At 39.9% G+C, this 24029-nt stretch overlaps 1 protein-coding gene across 3 annotated transcripts in view; it reads right to left on the bottom strand.

The window, feature by feature from the left end:
* Kiaa1328 (KIAA1328 ortholog) overlaps positions 1-24029 on the bottom strand; it is a 242993-nt gene that overhangs the window by 128803 nt on the left and 90161 nt on the right. For 2 of the 3 annotated variants that reach the window (XM_040757961.1, XM_040757962.1), the window contains exon 2: positions 15708-15827. In XM_040757961.1, the coding sequence (XP_040613895.1) occupies positions 15708-15752 (45 nt within the window). In that variant the 5' untranslated portion in view covers positions 15753-15827. Of the gene's footprint in view, positions 1-15707; positions 15836-24029 lie in introns of all 3 variants that reach the window. The other variant, XM_013122841.3, reaches the window with a different exon arrangement.

Genomic DNA, 24029 nt, shown 5'->3' with positions numbered 1-24029 from the left:
GAAGCAAATGTGAACTGTTACGCATACCATTTGGAAGGAATTGTTTTGAATTCACAATTAAGAGTTCAGATTATATTGTTCTAGATATCTACCGCAAATTCTAAAGAAATTTTCTTTACAGCTGATTTCCACCATTTACAAAGTTCTTACAGACATTCTTTACCTGTTATCTTGGAAAATTCTTGGTTTTCTAAGTTTTTATTTTATATTTTTAGTACAAATTGTGCATCTTCAGCACAAATCTAAAAGGTGGTATTATAGAAACTACAATGTGGATACAGGCTTTGACATGGCTAGATTTAAGAATCCGACATTTAAAATAATCACTACTTATTAACCTACACTCAATAATGTAATTATACTGTAGTATATGGAACACCCACCACCTGAACAAATCCTTCAGTTTCTGTATAACATACCATAATTTATTTAAACAGCCCCTTCTTAATGAAAATGTAGATATTATGCTGATGATGGAGGCTTGGCCTACTCCATCTTGCCCGTCTTTTAACTGCCCCAAGTGGGAGAGTACAAATCACTCTCCAGAGTCCCCGGCAGCCACACTTCTCAGTGTCAGTTGGGTTCTGCCTCTCACATGATGTTGATATCTCTCTTCCCTCCTCCTCCCGCCCTTGCTTCAAATTTATGCTGGAACAGATACTAGATGAAACATACATACATTTCTCCTGCAATGACATCCCAAAGAACACGTTTAAGTTTCTAAGAAGCAGCATTTGTAGCAGCAGGAGAAACAGCAGCAAGGAGGTGCTCATCTGGCCTCCTCACCTCTGTACGTCACAGGTGGGATAACCATTCTGAGTTTCTTACATTTTGAGGGGACAACAGTTGCAGCAGCAAGCATGTTGCTCTCAATTGCAACACCGCTGTAGCTTGTCTCCGAGTTACATCCTTAGAGTAGTGGTTCTATGTTGTTGTCAAGTCTAAAACCTGCTTTTTAAAGTTTCTACATACAGTCATTTTCTAGTGTTAAATCTCATGCATTTCATATCAAATAACTACAATGATTTCTCTTTCCGTCACTGAATTCTGACATAATCATTTGCTATGACCAACCATTTTTCTAAATAAAGTTATAATTTATAGACAGTAAGATTGTCTTGGTATACTGTTTTTCAACTTTCTATAAACTAACACAGCTGAGTAATCTTCATAAAATTAAGATAATTGCTGGTGGTAGAGCTTAGAGGTAAACTAGAGACACAGCATTTGCAAGGGTCTGGGTTCAAGACCCATCCCCTCCCCCACAATTCTATCATGCATTCTATGAACTTTAAAAAAATCAGCCTCTCACGTCTTGTGAATTACTACCTACTCACCTGCTTGTGCAGTGTTTTTCTTTTTGTGAATCTTATATAAATGAATGCATAGAGTCCACAGCCTTTTGATGATGGCTTCTTTCACTTAGCATGAGTCATGCAAACGTGTACATCAATAATTTATTCCTTTTTTTTGCAATACAAGACTATTTAGAGTGTTTCTCGATTTAAGTGATTAAAAATAAAACTAATGGAAACACACATGGTTTTTAAACTATCCTGGGTACATACTTAGGAGTTAATCATGTGGAAAATACAGTTGAATTAAGGTGACCAAAGAAGGTGAAAAGGGATGGTATGAGTGAGAACAGATTCAGAAGAAAATCTGACTCTACTTGGTGATGATCTGACCTGAAGTGGGAGAAAGAGAAACCAGTTATGACTCCAAGGACATATTTTCCTGAGACACATGAAGAAAATACCAGTTAAAGGGCCAGGTAGATGAAATAGTCACATGCTGGGAAGGAAATCAAAAGTTCAAATTAGTCATGCTAAATGTCAAGTATATTTACTATTTCCTTAGATGAAAGTCACTTAGGGTATACACTGTATCTTACTAATATACAATTTCTATAACTGTAAACAAATGGCTTAGAAAAACTAGACTTGCTGGGGTGTCTTTCAGCCCAGCACTTATGCAGTGAGAACCAGGCTGACACAGGCACAGCTTTACCAGTGCGCTAAGCTTGCTCCGTCTCCAAATGGTCACCCATAGGTATTTCTAATTTTTGTGACTGTGTCAGTACTCCACAGCAGCTGAAAGCAGTCTGGATTTCATGATGTCAGGAGGCAACGCAGGACAGTTATTTCCTCCAAACTGAAACACTTCCTCTGAGGAGGAGGGCAACTCCCAAGACTTAAGAAACTAATTTACAAGACTGAGGAAGGGCAGAAGAACACAAGACCCACCAGGCCCCCTCCTTAAGACTAAGCTCTTGCAGACCAGGCTGGTCTCAAATTCACAGATATCCACCTGCCTCTGCCTCCCGAGTGCTGGGATTAAGGGCATGTGCTGGCACTGCCCAGCAAATCAAAACAACTCTGAGACACCATCTCACTCCTGACAGAATGGATAAAATCAAAACCACTAATGACAATTTATGCTGGAGAGGATGTGGAGAAAAGGGACCACTCCTCCACTGCTGGTGGGAATGCTGGTGCGTATGGAGATTCCTCAGGAAAATGGAAATCAGCCTACCACAAGATCCAGCAATTTCACTCAGGCATATACCCAAAAGATGTACACTCATATAATAATAATGACATCTGTTCCACTGTGTTCTTAGCAGCATTATTTGTAATAACCAGAACCTGGATGCAACCCAGATACCCCTCAACTGAAGAGCGGATAGAGAAAATGTTGTACATCTACACAATGGAGTACTACTCAGCAGAAAAAAATGGAATCTTGAAATTTGCAGGCAAATGAATGTCACTAGAACATCCCATCCTGGGTGAAGTAACCCAGTCACAAAAAAACAAACATGATATGTACTCACTCATCTATGAATTTTAGACATGGAGCAGGGGATTACCAGCCTACAATCCCACCGCCAGAGAGTCTGGGAAGCAGGGAGGACCCGAAGAGATATGCATGGTAACCTGGAGAAGGGTTATGGGATGAGATCTCCTAATAGGATTGGGAGCAAGAGGGAGGGAGAGGGTGATGGGAGAAAGAGAAGGGGAAAACGGGAGGGGAGAGGAGGACACAGGAGAGCAGGAAGAGAGGAGAGGAGAGAAGGGTGAGAGATACCATAATAGAGGGAGCCATTATAAGTTGGAGGAGAGATCTGGCACTAGTGAGATCTTCACAGATCTACAAGAATGATACTGGCATTAAGGTTACCTTAAATGCCCTCCCTTGATAATGAGATTGAGGACTACCTTACATGCCATCCTAGAACCCTCATCCAGTGGCAGAGGCAGAGGCAGACACCCGCAGCTAAAACCTGAACTGAACTCCTGGAACCCAGTTGCAAAGAGGAGTGATGAGCAAAGGAATCAAGACCAGGCTGGTGAAACCCACAGAGGCAGCTGACCTAAACAAGGGGGAAACACATGGACCCCAGACTGATGCCTGAGGGGCCAGCATGGGACTGATCCAGACACCACCACCACCACCACCACCCCAACCTGGGTGTCAGAGAAGAGGCTTTGGCTTGGATGACACTGGAGAAACTGTATGGGCTACTCAAGATCAGCATGACCCCAGCTACAAGGTGGCCATTGGATAACAATATGGCCCTAGCTGGGGAACCAGACCCCGGAGGCATCCACACAACACTTGATGGTAATAGGTGCCATGGATATCAATACAGATTTGATTGTGGTAGGGCCACAGACCGAAGAGCTCAAGCCTGGAGGTCTCCATGGTCCTGGGTGGCAGCTCAGGCTACTCAGATCAGTATGGCCCCTGCAGTGGCATGACTCTCGGGCACCAATGTGGCCACATGTGGTGGCTGAGACCCTGGGTATTTTTCCCACCTTCAGTGGTAACAGTTGCCATGGAAATCAACACAGACCATGGCTGCAGCAGGGACATGGCCCTTGGCAACAACCCAGGACTGAGTCACCTTGGCCCCAGTTGGCCACCATGCCTCCCCTCTCAGCCCATTCCTCACCACCTTTGTCTTTTCAGATCTGCCTCTCTCCACAGGCCACAAACCGTTCTGCCTCTCCCTTCTCTCCCTCTTTCTCTCCCTCCCTCCCGCCCTCCCTCCCTCCCTCCCTCCTCTCTGTCTGTCTGTCTGTCTCTCCTCTCTCTCTCTCTCTTTCTCTCCCCCCCCCCACCATACATTTGCTCACCATAATGGTGCCTGATTGATTGCCCACAGTTTCTTCTCCCAACCCAGGGCAAATGGTTCTGGGCATGGTACTGAAGGCCCATGGATTCCTAAACTGTTACTCTGAAATGTTTCCTTGAAAATGTTCCTATGACTTTACAAAAGAATTTTGCTATCATTTACATCTTATGAAGATGCTACTTTGTGGAGGCTGAGTTTTTTTTTTTTTTAATGTAGGCATTGGCTATCCTTTTCTATTGTTTAAACATAAAGTCTAAAAAGAAAATGTTTTCATTTGGGCCATCAGTGACCTAAAGGTTAGACATTTGATATTGTATCAGTAGAGATCAAAGTCTCTAACTCATTTGTCTTTGAATGTTAGCTTACTGGGGCCCTATCCTTTAAGAGGAAAGTGCAAGTTATCTCAGGTGTTCTCTTGAACTAACAAAAAAATTAATACAGAGGCCAGCTTTACAAATACCCTGCTCAATACATACTTCATGTAGCTTTGATGACTGCAAACAATGTCAGAAGGAAGTAATGACTCACTCAAGAAACTGAATTATGAAAAGTATTGATTAAATCTCCATGAAAATTTCTAGATTAGACATAATGAAGACAAAAGAATATTTCTCTTTAAAGCTGATTGCTAGATCATTGCTCTAGAATACATGTCCTTTCTTGAGGCCTTTACATCATTACAAATGAAAAGTAATCTGTGGAATTGGAAAAGAATCCAGTGAAGGAAGAGAAAGATGTTAAAATTTCAGCAACAGAGCTAGCCTTAGGAATGTTTCCCAAATAAACATTACTAACTCAGTACCTCTTGTTGCTTCTCAGACATGAATCTCTTGGATTCTTTCATGAGTCATATGAGAAACAGCACAAGTGACAGTTGCTATTGGTGGACTGCTCACCATGTGGTCGGCACGATATGCCTGAGTGAAGAGTAAGACAAGTGAGTTTAACTCTGCCACCCAAATGTCACTGAAAATCAAGGTTCACAGGGTGGAGAAAAAAATTACAGATTACCTGAAGATTTAAAAAATACACTGAACTAAAATAATAATGTTTATATAATTTACTATAAACCAAGAACCTGTTTAAAATCAGTGGAGGGGATTATAGGATAACTGGAGACAATTCAGAAAGTTTACAGATTTTTAATTCCTTTTATGAAGACGGAAGTTAATGTATTTCTAAATCCTAAGTGTTAAAATCATTAAGCTACAAAAGAATTGACTTACAGCAAAGTGTCCAAAACAATGAAATCAGCTTGTCAATGGGCCATTCTGGATGATAATGTGTTTTCTAAAGATCCCTCTAATATTCTTTCCTGATAAAATGCAAGTCGTTTAATACAAGAAAGTCAAGGTATGGTTGTAGTACTCCAGAGTGGCTCTCTTGAACTTCAAAGTCTTGTGGTACCAAAAACAGACTAAAGGGGGAAGATCTATTGTGCATGTCAAGCTAGACACAAGAGTTCCAACGGGTTCAAATTTTTAACTCTCAACACAGAAATACTATGCAAAAAGTTGCCAAGAAAATGCCTGTTACCTTTTGCCTGATGACACATTGAAGACTAGATGAATACTACCTTCTAGAATTAAAAGGAAACAAAGCACAGCAAAATAAAGCGATGCTCCAGAGACATGCTCTTCCTCCATCTCGAGGTGTTCGTGTAAGAAGACACTATGACAACTAGTTCCCTGCTCTCGGCTTTCCCTGTGCCCCTTGTATGCTACTTCACATCTAGCAACAGACATCTAGCTGCCACAAGATGCTTAGAGTTTCAGTACCACCTTAGAGCTTGGAAGAAAGCGAACCCGAAGAGTTATTTACTGTTAAGTGTAAAGCCTTTTCAAAACACACAGCAAACAGCTAAGACAACTCAAACACCTCATCTGCTCAGTAACAACCCTGCGGTTCTGTCAGCAGCCCGGGCCCACTCGGTACAGCTGTGAGCAATTGTCTCCCAGCAAGTTCTTTAATTGCTTTGACCTCCACAGAAGAGGGTAATAATTGTGCCTATTTTATAAAGTTAAGGTGAGAATTAAACATGTCAATGAACATAAAGAGCTTAAAATAGTATTTGGTACAGAGTAAATGCTGTGTAAGCACAAGCTGTCATTGTTATTGCTGCCATTATGAAAATAAATAGGAGTCTAAGTGAAAAGTGAAGAAGAATAGGTTTTGAAAAGCTTGCTTAATATGGATGTATCCCGGGATCAGTTGTCTAACCTAGCAAAAGCTATTTTACCATTTATGAATTGAGGCAACAATACAGACAGATGAGTAGCATCTTAAAAATGAAAGCCGTTAATAACAAATGGCAGAGAGAAGTGATCAAAGGACAAGAGTAATGACAGTCACCATGATCAACTTCTCCTAAACCCTGTATGTTCTCCTGTGCTCTGCTTCCATGGGCACCCAGAAAAATGTAAAGTCAATTTCACATCACTATCAAAAGGAGAACTTTCTTGTACCCTCCAAAAAAAATGAAGAAAAGGAAAAGGCATAGTATCTGAGTGTGTGTGTGTGTGTGTGTGTGTGTGTGTGTGTGTCTGTGTTCAAAAGTATATATGTATAAGTCAGAGGTCAACAAGTATATCCCTCATAGGATGTCCACCTTATTTTGAGATGCTCCCAGAGAGTCTCCTGTCCCCAGCTTCTGAGCATCAGAAGTACAAGCACATGTTATCACACCCAGGTTTTTCCCAGGCTCCTGAAGTCTTGGATCTTTATGCTTGGGAGGCATGCTGTTTATAGACTGAGCTATCTCCTCAAGCAACACAAAGGTGCATTTATCTTAAGTATTTACTGATCCAGCCCTCTGACAAAGTACAAAGAATGGTCACTCTGCTGGAGTATTTAGTGAAATACAAAAAGACAGTTTCATCATGCATCCAATTTTCAGAGCAGTTGCTTTTCTTTATGAGTGATTGTTTGCTACTTAAAAGGCTCTTTGAGAACTGTAAAAATAAAAATCAGAACTTTGATAAAGTTTGTGAATTTTGTAGTAAAGACATGGTTGGAAAACAATAGGAAAAAGCAGAGATTTTTAAAACATGGATAACAGTTGTGGACAGAAGACATAAGGCACCTAGTATTGGCTTGTAAGTAATAAACTATCCTGACTGAGTGTGAACAAAGCAGACTCCTATCTCAGAAATAGGGTGGATGCTATCAGCTCGGAGAAGGAAACGCTGGATGTAACACAAAAGGAAGGGAGAGAGCAAGCTGAAAGGGGAAGACTTATTTGTAACATTCTTTCAGGAGACAGTATGCTTTCTATGGAGGTGACATTTTATTTAAAAGTTCCTTGGAAGCTGGGCGTTGGTGGCGCACGCCTTTAATCCCAGCACTCGGGAGGCAGAGGCAGGCGGATCTCTGTAAGTTCGAGTCCAGCCTGGTCTACCAAGGGAGTTCCAGGACAGACTCCAAAGCCACAGAGAAACCCTGTCTTGAAAAAACCAAAAAAAAAAAAAGTTCCTTGGGAAATCCTGACCAACAGTTCACAAAGGGTTTCTGATGCCTGGTGTTGGGGGTTTTGTTAGATGATCTCTGACTCTTGGAGGGAGCATTGTCAGCCCAGATGGAAAACCTTCATTTAAACTATCTAAGTATATTGATACACTGAGTTATGTGTATTATAGGTATTTTTAGGCAGATAGTTATTTTATGATTCCTTGTGGCTTTGTCAGACACCGTTGCTGTTACTTTACCCTACTCCCTCTGTATTTATTGCCCTGCTAATCAGAGACCCTGTGTTTCTTATTTCCTCTACCAGATCACTGTATTCCCCTCGTCATTGTTCCCTACGCTAGCAATAGTTGCTTTTTGCTTTCTTGGCTTCTACGGACTCCAGGTTATGTACTCATATCTGAAATTTGGAGCTTTGAGCCTCTAATGAGAGAAAATATGGAACATTTATCTTTGTGGGTCTGGGATACCTTCCTCAATCTGATCTTTTCTAATACTATTCATTTACCTGCAAAGTTCATGATCTTTTTATTTACAGCTGAATAGTGTTCCATAGTGCATATGCACAATATTTCATTATCTATTCTTCAGCTGATGGACATTTAGGTTGTTTCCATTTCCTAGGTACGGTGAATAACACAGCAATGAACACAGCTGAACAAGTATCTGTGAAGTATGATGTCAAGTCCTTTGGGTTTCGAGTGGGGAGGAGTTCATGAGTCCCCACTCCTAACTGAGGAACTATGGCTTCTGCGGGAGGGAGGGTCAGTTCTTTTTAAGAGCGAGGTTGCTGGTAAGCTAACTATGCTTCAATGGGTAGCCCAACACCTATAAACATATGAGTAGCATAAATTAGGTTTAGTGGCCCATTAAAGAAATAGATCATGAAGTTGAAATGGATGAAGTTGGACCTGGTAGGAGTTAAGGGGAGGAGAAAAAATAAAAGTCATCCTAATGTTCATACAGAAACACAAGAAGATTCTAAATAATCCAAACAATCATAATCAGAAAAGATGCTTCTAGATATTATAATATTTGACAATTTCTATTGGTATATATCCCAAGGAAATAAAATCAGTATGTTAAATAGAAAAATACATTGTAAGACATTCTCAAGGAATTAATACAGACATTATGTTTAAATAGAAACCTATACGTGAAAACCTAGGCACTATAATTACAGTCACTTGTTATGTGTGTTATAAATCTCTTTGTCACTGAAAAAGAATCTCAAAATTGTTTTTACTTTTAGACATTATATTTCAAATAAAAAGGAAACTTCCAGCATGATTAAGTTCCCATTATAGCCCACTGTGAGCTTTCCCTTTGGATTACCTCAAAGCTTCCCAGGCATAAGTATGTTAGAACCACAGTCTGAGATTTATTCCATTAATCAATGTCTGTCAAGCAGATGAAGGTATATATGAGTTTAACTTTATAACCTGTGATGGTGAACACTGTTTGTTAGTTTCCTGAGATTTAGAATCACCAGAGACAAGCCCCTGGACATTTCTGTGAAGGAGTTTCCAGAGTGGACTGAGGTAGGAGATCCACTCTGGAGATGGGGGACAGAGCACCATTCTATGGGATGGGTCCCTGGACTCCTTTTTCTACGGTGAAGTGAGCTGAGAGCCAGGATTCACCTCATCTTGCCACCACGCCTCCCTGTCATGACCGCCTATTCTCTCCAGATCAATCAATACAAACTCTTCCTTGAGTACCTTTTCAGGTGATTTGCCACAACAATGAAAGAAAATAATACATACTCAAATTAAGTAGATTCACTTCCATTAAACTACTATAGGGTAAAATTTCTAAAGTGTTTTCTGGGGGGGGAGAGGAACAATGCCTCATTTGGCCCAGGCTAGCCTGAAACTCTGTAAGTTATCTAGTAAGACCTCGAACCTCTGGTCTTCTCTCCTCAACCTCCAGTGCTAAGATGACAGGTGTATGCCACCACAGCCAGTTTCTGCAGTGTGGGGATTTGAACTCAAGAGATTGTGTATGCCTACTAATCAAGCTACTGTCTGAGCCATATCCTCAGCCCTATTGTTTGTTTGTTTGTATGTATGTATGTAGTGATTAGTAAAATATTTATGTGTATCCTAGATGACCAACTGACTTCGGGGCCCTGAGTTTGCCATAAATTTCTTCCTTCTAGCATAAATCATAGCATTAATGTTTTTAAAGTATATTTCTATTATTTGAAAAGGTTATAAATGAACCCTGAATCAGAAAGTTCTAGCAAAAGCTAAAGTATTAATAGAAAATAAAGTGTCTGTGTCCTTCACATCCAGTCACCTGTCTCTCGTTACTTCCACCCTTCCCTTCAGAGCTGGCTTTGGTCACTTTAGCTTTACTTCCAAAACTAGTAGGTTCAGACTTCTTTTTTAGCAATAGGGATATATTTATTGATCAGGTGAGATCCAGTGTTTGTCTCAGTATACCAAAGCCATTAAAGTTTTCTTAGTTGTTTTTATCTCTGGGTCCTTAAATATTAACACCTTTTAAACTTGGAATGAGGTCTACTTCATCTATCACTTTAGACTGTACGTTATATAGCTTTTCAAAATTAGCAGTTGAAATGGATTTCAATATGGAATTTTCATATATATTTTCATTTCATTCATTTTCCTTTCTACTCTCCTTGCCCATCCCCCTCTGGAAACTGCTTCCCTCTCCCAAGTAACCCTTCCTTCTTCCATGGCATATGTGTCCTCTTAAGAATCATTTTACCTTGTGTGTGTGTGTGTGTGTGTGTGTGTGTGTGTGTGTACATGTGTGCATGTGCTCGTGTGCCTGCATGTGAGTGTGTGTGTTCATATGAGTGTGTGTGTGTGTGTGTGTGTGTCATGTGAGTGTGGGTGCCTGAGGAGGCCAGAGACATTGGATCTCCTGGAAGAGGACAACGGACACTGGGAACCCAACTCAGATCCTCTGTAAGAGCAGCACTCGCTGAGGCATCTCTTCAGCCCTAATACATGTATCCTATTTGCCTCTGCCCACAACCCTCCTTTTCAGATTCTTTTCCTCTTTCATTATTGCCTTTCTAGTTTCATGACCTAGTAACCCTTCACAAATATTCATATATATTGCAGAGATGAAATGTGAGAAAGCATGCAGTATTTCTCTGAATCTGGGGCACTTTGAATACAACAATCTCTCAATATGTCTATTTTCCTGCAAAAATCATAATGTCATTTTCCTTTATAACTGAATAAAATGTCACTGCACGTACACACCTTATTTCATTTCCCTCCATCTAGTGCTGACAGAAATTCACGTTGCCTCCATTTGCTAGTGACCCTGCATGATATAGCCATATGTATGGATGCACACATGTGTGTGGGAGGACTTTCAGTTTTTTATGTGTACTTAGGAGTGGCGGAGCTGGATCAGAAGGTGGTTCTGTTTTATGTTTTTGTTTTCGTTGCTATGAGAAACATTTCTTGATATCCACAATGGCTGCACAAGTTTCCATTCCACCATGCCCTCCTACACATATCCTTGCCAGCACGACAGCTATTCTGATTGGGATAAGGTGGTATCTTTTTGTTTGTTTGTTTGTTTTGGTTTTACGAGACAGAGTTTCTCTGTATTGTTTTGGAGGCTGTCAGTCCAGCCCGGCCTCGAACTCACAGAGATCCGCCTGCCTCTGCCTCCTGAGTGCTGAGATTAAAGGCGTGCGCCACCACCGCCCAGCTAAGGTGGTGTCTTACATAGGTTTTATCAACATTCTCCTGATAACTAAAAATGCTGGACACTTTAAAAAATGCTTATCAGCTATTTAAAGGTAAACTTAAAATTTAAAGGTACATTTCTTCTTTGGAGCCATTAGCTCATTTGTTGATTGGAAATTTGATTTTTTTATTCAGATATTATTTGATTGTGTTTATTTGCTTGTTATTTGGGTCAGTTGGAGTCAGTGATTAGTCTCTAGTAAATAAATCTGTAAAAGATATCTGTAACTTATCCCTCATTCCTTTCCCTAGTGATGCTTTCTGATGTTCAATACAACAGAGCAGAGCCCTTCATTAGGGACTATACTTTAATTCACAGTTCTGTATATAGTGGAGATAGTGCCCATCTCTCAGAAGATTTTTCCAATATTGTGGGCTATCTCTTTACTTAGTTGATAGTTGCCTTTGCGGCAAAGAAAAGCTTTTAAATTTCATAAATTCTACTTCCCAATTCCTGAGGTTACTTCCTGTGTTCTTGGAGTTCTTTACAGAAAGTTCTTGCCTATGCCTGGATCTTAAAGTGTTTCTCTTTGCCTCACCCCATGTACGCACACACACAGTAAAATATGGATTTGGTTGGCCTAGCACCATTAGTTGAATAGTCTTTTCCAGCATGTGCTTCTGACATTTTTGCCAGAGATTAGGTGTGTCCCTTTTCTTCCCCCATCTGCTCTGGAGAAGACAGAGCACAATGTGTCGTTTTAGAAGGGTTTGAGGATGCAGGAGACAGTGAGCATCTTCTCTCTTACCAGATTTGAGATGAATGTTAGCAGTTTCCTTTCCACTTACTGCAATTATTTTGGCTTATATGTTTGCTGTATACAACCTTTGTTACATGTAACATGTTCCTTGTATTCCTAGTTTCCTCAGGGTTTTAATCATAAAAGCATACTGACCTTTGTCAAATGCTTTTTTCTGCATCTAACCAGATCTGTGATTTATGTCCTGATGTATACCTCTGTCACATGTACTGATCTGTACATGTTCAATTAACTTTGTCTCCCAAAGATAAAACCAACTTGGCTGTGAAATATAATCCTCTTAATATGTTCTTGAATTTGGTATCTAAGTATTGTATTCAGAATTTTTACATCTATATCCATCAGGGGAATTGATCTAAAGTTTTCTTTCTTGGTATCAGAGAAATAATGGTTTTATAGAATGAGTTCCAAAGTATTCCTTCCCTTTCTGCTTTGTGAAATATTTTCAGAAGTACTGTTAGCAGGTCATTCTTTTTTATTTGTTTGTTTTGTTCTTTCTTTTGTTTTGTTTTGTTGGTTTTTTCAATACAGGGTTTCTGTGTGTAACAATCCTGGCTGTCCGGGACTTGCTCTCTAGACCAGGTTGGCTTTGAACTTGCAGAGATCCACCTGCCTCTGCCTCAAGCGGTGGGATTAAAGGTGTGTACCCAGCTAGCAGGCCATTCTCAATGTGTGCTAGAGCTCAGCAGTGAATCTGTCTTACACTTTTCTTTGTGGAGAGGTGTTTAATTACCACTTGTAACACAGCTTGTTATAGGATTAAAAGTTGATATCATCTTGATTTAATTTTATTAGGCTGTATATATCAAGGAGTTGATTAATTTCTTCTAGATATTTCAACTTGTTGGAATATAAGCTTCCCAAGTTTTCCCTAATATTCCTCTAATTTTGTTTTCAGGATTTTTTCTTCTTTGGTTACTTTGGTTAGAGGTTTGTCAATCATCTTTATCTTTCAAATTACCAGCTTTTTGAGTCTATGTATTGTAATTTTATCCTCTATCTCATTATTTGCCTTAATGGTTGTTATTTCTTGCCATCTGCTACAATTGTTTGGTTTTTTTACTTTTCTAGAACCCTGAAGTGGATCGTTCGGTTATTTACTTGAGATCACTGTGGCCCTTACAGCAGACTCTGAGTATGCCACCAGCACCGTGACAAACAGCCTTCAGAACACTGTGAAGGAGGTGGGTGACCAACAATAACTACAATAATAAACGGCGCTCGTCAAAGACAGGCACAGTCCAGTTGTGAAAACAGTAAGATACAGGAGACTTCATGGTGAGCTGAGGGAAAGAGAAGTCAGGCCTACAAGTAAGGGCTCTTGCAGTAGATTCCCCAGGTCCCAGAAGGAGAGGAGAGGGGCTTCCCTGTGCTCAGGTTAGAGAAGCCTGTCACAAAGAGGAACCAGACAACAAAAAAGTGACCCACCTTCTTCCTTAAGAAGAAAAGAGAAAAAAGAAACCTAGTTTCCCTTTTATTTACAGCCTCATTTTCACTGTCTGGGAGGACGTAGAGAACTTGATCACTAAGTACTTGAGGAAAACATGGTTTATCCTGGAGAGATGGCTCAGAGGTCAGGAGCACCCACTGCTCCTGCAGAGGACAGAGTGCACGTCGCGACACCAACGCAGAACAGGTTACGATGACCGGGATATGACAACTTAGAAGATAAGTGCACAGGCCCATACACAAACACATACACATGATTTAAAAGGAAATACATATTTCAAAGAGTTCTCTGGATTAAGTGAAAAACAAGAGATATGGGGGAGGGGAGCTGGAAATGGAACAAGGCCCTCCCTACACATGGTAGGCAAGTGTTCTACCCACCTCAAGTCACACCCCAAGAGCCGGTGCTCCATACACTGGACCAACATCTTATTCTAGTATCGCTTTTAGTTGCGCTGCTCAAGGTTTTCGTGGCAGTATTAACTATAATGGTTTACACTTAGCTTAAATAAAAACCAACAACAGCTAAGGAAGTTTTGTTTGTTCCCAGTTTCAGGCTGGGCCTCTTCCAGGTATTCTTAGAGCCTTGCTATCAACTATCAACTTTTCTTCTCCTCCCTGCTACTGGTTTTCGTTTTCTTCTTTCCTTTTACTTCAGTGACCATGTTTTGACTGTTAGTCTATGCTCCTAAAGTTGTAAGACTTTACTAGTATTATTAAATGAAGGCTCATCTTTCTCCTTGCTGCAGTCCCTTCTTAAATAAGCTGCCTTTGCTTTTGTGTTCTCTCAGTCAACTAACTCATGCCACAGGCACGAGCAGAAATGCGAGGGTGAACCTGGACTTGACCTTCACAAGCACTCCAGCCTAGAGGCACCCAGAGAGCTGTCAACCTCTTTTAGACTTGTGAAGGCATGCACAGAAATAACGCAAGCTGTGGCCGCTGTATATCTACCTTTCAGGAAAAGAGCAAGAATACCAATGAGTCATTAATAATTGGAGTACTTCTTTAAAAATGTGCTAAGAAACAGCTAACCACATAACATAGCATTACTATTGTGGGGTTTATTTGTATTCACTTTCCCATATATGCAAGTTGTAGGTTCAAAACCAGGATTCCATTAGTCAAAACTCTCTCTCTCTCTCTCTCTCTCTCTCTCTCTCTCTCTCTCTCTCTCTCTCTCTCTCTCTCTCTCCCTCCCTCCCTCCCTCCCTCCCTCCCTCCCTCCCTCCCTTTCCCTCTCCCCCCCCCCTTTTCAGACAGGGTTTCTCTGTGTAGCTTTGGAGCCTATCCTGGCACAGGCTGGCTTCAAACTCACAAGAGATTCGCCTGCCTTTGCCTCCCAAGTGCTGGGATTAAAGGCATACGCCACCAACACCTGGCCATTAGTCAAAACTATTAACCCATCTAAGGCCATTGTCTCCAGTCTGACAGCAATGTTCTTTAGAAAGTTTGCAAGAAATCCTTATGTTTGGTCTTTGAGTTTTGACACTACTTGGGAAATGGCAGTTAACAAATTATCTGTATTTTCATGCTCAGTATGAACGATTTTATATGACACATTCCTCTCTATCTTACTACTATATAAAGATTACTTTCAGACATTTGTATTTTTAACTCATAAGGACAGGAGAATGACATCAAGCATCGGTATTAGAAGGCCAGAAGTATGGCTTTGGTACTTACTTTTATATCTAAAAAAGCAAGGTTCTGAATACTCATCACTTGATGTTTCGTAGTTACTTACAAACACAAGTATATTTAAATTAACACATACAAGCTTACACATTCTAAATATTCATCATTTGATGTTATGAGGTAACTAATACTCATATATTTAAATATTTCAGTTAATACATACAAGCTTATATAGAAGCCACCAAATAATTTTTTATTCTAAGAACTAAGAACAGAAAAGGGATATTAATGTTTTCCAAGAGGACACCAAATAGCCACTGCTCTTTGTTAAGTAACAGGTGAGTGCATTTTCTTATCCCATCAAAGGTCTCCCAGCAGCCACCTCCTACTTCAAGCTTCTATTTCTCATCACGACCCTCACAGAACAGAGACGAAGGCCACACCCAGGGAAGACACGAGATATCTGTATATTTTAAAAAGAAAGGTGAACCCTCTGGGTTACAAGAGGTCACGTACCTGCTGCTCCTGCGCTCTAGCAGCACCGAGGTCCGAGAGTGACATGGTGAGCTTCTCTTGCTGCTCTGACAGGTACTTCTGGTAGAGACTTAGAAGTTCTTGACATTCTCGATACTGTAGCTGAAGAGGTGAGATTGAAAATTAAGGAGAAAAAACTGGCTCACACACAGATTCCAATAAACAAAGCAAAGATAGAAATATAACAAAATTTGGTCAGAGGCAGTGAGTATGGAGTCATCAGATAAAAACAGTCCATGTGTCTAATCATGAAGCAATAATTTTAATAAGAAAGTAGCACCAACCATCCCAGTGAAGAGACGTTTGTTTCTCTTCTTTGCAGAGTTATGCAAAGGAACTTCTATCACATTATATTATCAGAAAAATGAGTAGGGCATAGAGTACATGCCTGCAATCCCAGCATTAAGGAGGTTGAGGCATCCTGTTGAGAAGGATGGACTGGGCAACTGCCAAACACAGGAAAGGAAAGGGGAAGGAAAAGAAAGGAAAGGAAAGGAGAAGAAAAGAGAGGGGAAGAGGGGGAGGGGTATTAAAAAGACAAGCAACCAATGATTTAAATTTAAGAGTTAAAACTATAAAACTCTCACAAGTGTACCTTTGTGACCTTGAAATAAGAAACTGCAAAAACGCTAGAAATAAAAAAAAAACCAAAACAAAACAAAACAAAAAACCCTCAAGCCGGGCGGTGATGGCACACGCCTTTAATCCCAGTACTCGGGAGGCAGAGGCAGGCGGATCTCTGTGAGTTCGAGGCCAGGCTGGACCGACAGCCTCGAAAACAATACAGAGAAACCCTGTCTTGTAAAAACAAAACAAAACAAAAAAAAACTCAAAATGAAAGACTTTGAAATCATTTATATGATAAAAGATTAATATTCAGAATATATACACAGCTCTTACAACTCAGCATAAATAATACTAATCTAATTTTTAAAACTGGCAAATGTTCCGAGGCAATCTGCTAAAGGAAATACATAGATGACCAAAAAATAAAAGATGCTAAACCCAACTATTGGAGAAAGGTAAATCAAAAGTACAAGGAGAAAAGACTTTATATCCAGCAGGACAGCCTTAATCAAAGACTCATAATAGCAAGTCTAATAAGGATATACTCCAGTGGAACCTTCCAGTTTATCTAACAGGCATGCAAATGTACTACTACTATGTAAGAAAAATTAGTAGTGTTTTTAAAAGGAAATTTACTACATAACCCAATATATCTCTTTATCCAAGAAAAAAAATTTAAAACAAAGAGTCATACATGGCATCTTCAGAGCAGCCCCGCTCATAGTAGTTTAAAAGCAACAAGTGCCTAAATGTCCATCAACTTATCAACAGAGCAGTATCTGTAAAATTGAACATCTGTTGGCAATAAAATAAATGAGGGATTGGTATATACTACAAATCTTGAAAATATTATGTCATGAAAAAGAGTATCGAAACAAAGAATATATATCATAAGCATTTATTTTTATGAGAAGTCAAGAATATGCCATGTCCGTTCAGACAAGGGAGTGGATTGGTGGTTGCTACAGACGGGTGGAGAGGAACCGGGGAAGTGGGTGCAGGTTTGGGGAAAGAATTTAGAGTGAGTTTAGATGATGGCAGTGTTGATACTCCGGGAAATACTTAATGCCATTCAGTTGTATACTTGAAAATGTCACATTTTATGTAAATGATCTTAATGATTAGTGTCTATTTTATACATTGCGTTCCTAACTCTATCAAGCATAAAGGGATTATTCTTTGAACTTTTGTCTTGTTTTGAATATTAATAACCACATCACTGATACCATCACTAAGAGCTTTCTGCCCATGTATCTTCTTGCTGCTGTAGAGGACATGGAACCCTATCCTGGGTGCATTTTTCACAGCTCATAGCAGGTTAAGAATGTTAGAGGTAAAAGCACTATGTCAGAAAGGTCCAATTTCATAAGTCAGGCACCGCCCAGCTTCTTAATGTTGTTATTTTCTCCTAGGTTCCTGCTTCCTCAGATCATTTCTGAATCTTCCCTCTCAGCATTTATTTAGGTATGTGTTGGCATAAGAATTACTGTCCAATGGAATTATTCTGTACATATACTTCTATTCAAGCTCATCATGATTAAGAGTAGGGATAATATTTCTTAAATGTCAAAAACTGTAACTAGTTGCAATATTCCTTAACATTTTCATAACCTAATCATTGCTTCTGGGCAGATTCCTGTTCTAATAACTTTTGCCAATCATAACTGCATAAATAACCAACTGCTTCATTATTCTGGTTATTAACCTTTAACAAGAAGGAGCCCAAGCTGGCTTATAGGAGAGAGCTGGCTCACAGTGAAAGGCCAGGTCACTAAGCTTACAGAGTACATTCATTCCAAGAGCTTACTGAATGCTCAGTGTCTGAAGCAATAGCAGGAAGAACAAAGCAGAGCAGTGCTCTAAATAAGCTAATAGTTCGCTAATAGTTCTAGTGTCCGTCTATGTTGGCTTTCTATGGCTTCACATTCCGTGTGTGTGTGTGTGTGTGTGTGTGTGTGTGTGTGTGTAAGCTCCAAGAGACACGAATATTGTGTGGTCCCAAGGAGTTTGTGACAGTTATTATGAATATAAGAAGTTTTTATTCTAGCTGCTACCATGAGCAATAATGTTTACAATAGGTAAAAGTCTGGCCACAAAACACAGATTTGATTCTAGGGGGAAAAAAAGCTTAACTCCACAGATGATGAGTTAATGTGAGCATTTGAGACATGTCTATTAATTGAGACAATGAATAGACATTAAATACATGCCATGTGGCAGTACGGTGGTTTGAATAAAATAGCCCTCACAGGCTTATAGGGAATGGCACTATTAGGAGGTACGGACTTGTTAGAGTAGGTGTGGTTGTGTTGGAGAAAGTACATCACTAGGAGGTGAGCTTTGAGGTCGCAAATGCTCAAGCTAGGTCTAGAGTGACATTCCCTTCCTGTTGTCTGCCTGCACACTCCCATGCTTCCACCATGACAATGATGGAGTAAACCTCTAAAACTGTAATCCAGCCTCACTTGTATTTTGTAAGCAGCAGAATACAAAAATACAGTCTTACCTTTATTTTTTAAATCTCTTTCTTGGTTTTATCAGATTTCAGAATGACCCATATTTCCTTTCTCCCTAACACAGTGAGACTTTAACCCTGTACCTGGCATGAAATCTGAGGAAAATGTAAGTAAACTTCTTTTCTTTACTGAAGGGAGGATTTACTCTTGGTCATGTAACAGAAAAGGATATACTAGATATAGGAGATTAACCTGAGGAAAGGTGTGCACCAAACCATGAAGCAAATCGGCATGCTGCAGGAGTTCCAACTACCATTTAAGAAATGAGAAAAGCAACCAGTTATCTCGCTCTGTGCTGAAGAAAGAAGCCCCCACAAACACCTACAATAGTATCAACTTGTATAGAGTAAGATCACATTGAAATCGAAACAACTGAACCAATCAGCTGAAGAGGCTGCAGAAAACGAACATTTCACACAGCAAAAAGACAACATGAAAATGTAGCACAGAGAAAAGTAAAATGAATATGGTAGCAGATGAAAAAGCAAAAACTCTGAGTGGGGATACTTAAGACCTGACAAGATGACCTAGTAGACTGCCAAAAATGTAAAAATTGTGACCAACTGAAAGACACTATCTGGTCCAGCAAGATCCACTACCAACACGCACCTTAGCCTCTAGTCTGATGCTGGGAACACGCACCTTAGCCTCTAGTCTGATGCTGGGAACACGCACCTCAGCCTCTAGTCTGATGCTGGGAACACGCACCTTAGCATCTAGTCTGATGCTGGGAACACGCACCTTAGCCTCTAGTCTGATGTTGGGAACACGCACCTTAGCCTCTAGTCTGATGCTGGGAACACGCACCTTAGCCTCTAGTCTGATGCTGGGAACACGCACCTTAGCCTCTAGTCTGATGCTGGGAACACGCACCTTAGCCTCTAGTCTGATGCTGGGAACACGCACCTTAGCCTCTAGTCTGATGCTGGGAACACGCACCTTAGCCTCTAGTCTGATGCTGGGAACACGCACCTTAGCCTCTAGTCTGATGCTGGGAACACGCACCTTAGCCTCTAGTCTGATGTTGGGAATACTACTTGATCTGGTACTGAGTATCTGCCTTAATACAGAGACACCTTTGTGTGAAGAAAAAAGGTTGATCATAAAAGGAGAAACCAGGCGGAATAGCCAAGAATTGCTTTACTTCAGCCAGACACTATAGAAAAAACTGTAATCCCCTTGGACTTCTAGAAGCCCACCCACCACCTTCTTTCCCCAGGGGTGATTCCACAGAAGAGGAGTGAAGGCCAGAATCTGAATCCCCACTTTTCCTCCTTCCCCTCTGCTTACGGTCATCACTGGAAGCTTCAGGGGAAGAAAGAAGCTTCACTCCATCAAGCATTAATAAGGAATTCCTGTTTGTGAGAGAAGGCTAGGAAGCTAACCAGTACTGTTTCAGCTGCACAGTGGAAGCCATCAGGGAAGCTTCTGCCCTCATCAGGTGGGTCATGGTATCCAAGGTGACTAAGCATCCATCCCACCCAGCAATAATGAGATGCTCACTCCCAAGAGCCAAGGAAACTCTAGTAAGGACCCTGAACTTTCATCACAATGTCAATGCAATGAAGCGGGACCTTTTCCCACATTGGTGATACCAGAAAAGGTCTACTGAAAGAGGCTTAAACAGGGCTACGCCACAACACTCCAATTGCTCAGAACCCAACTGATCACATGCCACACCAAGAGCCAAGAAATATCGATTCAATGAGAAAAGAAAATCAACAGATGTCAACACTGAAATAACCTAGATGCTGGATAAGAATTTTACGGTTTCCTGCTAAGCACTTTAAACTGGTCATCCTGAAATGTTTCAATGTGTATGCTTCAAACAAGTGAAAATTAGAAAGTCTCAGAAAAGAAACAGCAAATACAGAAGAATCAAATGAAAACCTTAAACTGAAAATTATAACAATCAAAATGAAATGCCCACTGCATGGGTTCAACAGAATAAAAGACATGGGGAAATTAATGAAGTTGAAAATACAATATAGAACACACCTTCTGAGCAGCAGAGAGCAAACAGATGGAAAAGGAAAATAAACAGAGCCTAAGGGAACTATGGCAACATAACAAAAGATTCATCCAAGTGCCACTCCAATAGCAGAGAAAGAATGCACTAGACACAGGAGAAGGTGGGGATGAAAAGGCATTCAAAGATCTAACACTTGAAGATCCATTCTCCTTTTCCAAAAGTTGAACAAACCCTGAGCAGAATTAACTCCCAGAAATCCATGCCAGGAATCATCAACGTCAAATTCTGAGCCCAAAAGACAGAAGTTGGGGGAAAGGAAGTGGAGGAGGGGGAAGAGGAGAACTCTCGGGAGCAATGCAGAAGTAGGACCCCAAAAGGGGAAATGGTCAATTATAGGGGTTCTCATCACAAGACACAGACATCAATGAACAGGAGCACATTTTTTTCAGGAACTGAAAGGAAAGAATTGTTGTTCCAGATTTGTATATTCAGCAAATATATCCTTCTGAAATGGAGAAATCAAGAAATTCTCAAATGAAGGACAACTACCAGAATTCATTGTCATCTAGTCTATATGGCTAAAGAGGACTCTAAGCAGGAAGGAAATGATAAAGAGGTGACTTTTAAAGTATCACAGAGGAATAAAAACAAAAGGAGCACAGTTACAGAGAGATAAAGCCACTTGCCTGCATGTCTTGAATTTTGTAAATTACATGAGACAGTCTAAACATGCAAAAATTTCCAAATGAACATGCAGTACCATGTTTTCCTAGCTTTGGTCTATTTAAACCATATCTTGAAAAGCATTTTCTAATTTCAAAGTGTTCCAATTTGATTCCATTTCTATCTTACTTGCTAGTCATTTACTCCTTCTTCAAAGGACCTCCCCCTTTCTTAGCCACTGGTCCATTCCTGCTGCTTCTACTTACTGTTCTTTCTTAAATCTTGTTGACTGGCTTCCTTCCATTATACATCTCAGATGCAGAAATTGTCTTCTATAATCTAGAGCCTATCTAGTTACATAAGTAAAAATGATCTTTTGCTCTTCAGTAGTTTCAGGCTCAATGTATATGCTAGTGATCTCCAAATTTCTGTTTCTTAATGATCCAAGAAAGGAGCATGACCTAAGATTCCACAGTGGTAGGAGTACAGCCGAGTATAGTGTACAAACACACATGGCTAAGTAGATTTTACAAAATGCATACAAGACAATTCTCTAATCATTTCAACCTTCAGTTTCTCATACCAATTTCAAATAAAAATTTTTCTTTAAATTTAAAATGCGAATGTTAAAAAAGTTTAAATATCCTGTTCAGAGCATCATCATATATTATTAAATAAACTCACTTCATAAAGTATTAATAATAGCTTCATTGGAAAGAAACAGGAAACTCACTTTAGTGGAGAATAGTATCTCATAGTTAATTTCTGACTTGATTACTCTTTGATATAAATCAAAAATGATGTATGATATAATACAAATGAATTAATAAGTCAGAGAATATATATGTACATATAATGAAAATATCATATCTAATAAAATTAAGAATGGTAATATCAAAGTAAATTTTTCCTCTACCATCAGAAAGATCAAAGTAACATCAGATTTTCTAACACCCAATGACTAGTTTTCTAGCATAGATAGTATCACTGCAAAATCCTTTTACAATGACTTAAAAGCAGTAAGAAAATGCTAAACAACTCACTGCACTGATCAAAATATAGTTAGTATGCGGCCAAATCATATGAAGATAATAAAGATTTTCGTAACTACTTCACTGTCAGCACTTAAAGATCAGGCAGCTCACCTGGACCTTTCCCATGAATCTGTGTGATGCTCTAGAATATGAACCTTACAGAAGGCTGGGCTAAGTTTCCAAGCTCTGGAAGATCCCACAAAGTCATTTGCTGTCAGCACTGAAGAAGTCACAGCAATGGCTAAGAGAAGCACTCTGATAAACGTAGTTGTACTCTTAAACACACTGCAGTTTTGACACAAGGCAGATCGTTCCCAAGGGGCATGTTTCTAGATGAGCTTCCCAACAAGGGCAGGATGTCAGTAACTAGTACTCCTGTGGAATGCACCAAGCCGCAAACAGAGGGCACCTGGAATACCCTGTGCTGGCGCACTGAACACTTACGTCTCCGGCGAGCACCCTCACAAAGACGCGGGTGGAAGCACACGGGGAGTAAGGTGCTTTGGCATCATTGCCAGGCTGCTTCCTGGAGTGAAAAGTGAAGCCCACTGTCTGTCAGTTCAACTGCCTGTAAAACCTTCTCTTTATTAAGTAGCAGGAGTCAATAAGAATGCAGTTAAAAACATGCATTTCCTAAAATATAGAAAATGACACAATTGTATGCCCAATGTTGACAATTCCTAAGACATCAACAAAAGTGAAATGCAAGGCCACGGCGACAGAAAGCTTACTTCCTGTTCTCGGCTGTGCTTTCTTATTAAAAAAATATTTAGATTACAAAATTAAAACAAATAAAAGCAACACTGCATAATTTAGCTGTCACTCTCTACCAAATTACTTATAACTGTAGTCATAAAATGATAATAATTTGCCATATGTGCAGCTGCAAAGCTAAGAAAAGCGTTGGTCACTACAGCACTAAATGTGGGCCTACTACTCCCCCTACTGTCAGCAGAACTGAATTGCAATAAAATAAAGTTTTATTTCTCCAATAAGGCATGAGACTATGCAATGAGTTGTTGTAACACTTCTTTAGAATACACAAATTTGTTCAAGTGCATGTGATAAAACTGGATATGATTCCTGCATAATGTGAGTACCACAGTGACAGACACAAGGGACAGGTGGAAAACTACACACCTTAATGCAAAACTGGTAAGATACGAAACCTGTGCCCTGAGCCTCAAGCCTAACATAAACTAGCTCCCACTTCGAATGCACTCGTGTGTGCTCACACATACACAGGCATTATAGATTTCTACAGTTTCGTTAACCTTCCTTCTACCACCTGAGAATAACTTATAGTTTATGTTTTGTGTAATCCTTTAAGTATTCTGAAATAGGGCGCTTTATACCCTATTTACTATAGCATTTAATATGTACAAAATAGCCCTGCCAATTTTTATTAAGTTTATTTTTCAGTTTTTAAATGCTTTACTAACAGTTTTTGAGTGTTGTATTCCTAAATTCATTTTCCCACATGTCTTACATTGTCTTACCACATAATTTTGCAATGGGGTGATTTTCAGAAATTCCTGAATGTGTGTGTGTG

The sequence above is a fragment of the Mesocricetus auratus genome, unplaced genomic scaffold (genome assembly GCF_017639785.1).
Source record: "Mesocricetus auratus isolate SY011 unplaced genomic scaffold, BCM_Maur_2.0 Super-Scaffold_100015, whole genome shotgun sequence".
In the NCBI taxonomy this organism is placed as follows: domain Eukaryota; kingdom Metazoa; phylum Chordata; class Mammalia; order Rodentia; family Cricetidae; genus Mesocricetus; species Mesocricetus auratus.
Note: the sequence above shows the minus strand (reverse complement) of the source record. Positions and strands in the feature narration are given on the sequence as shown.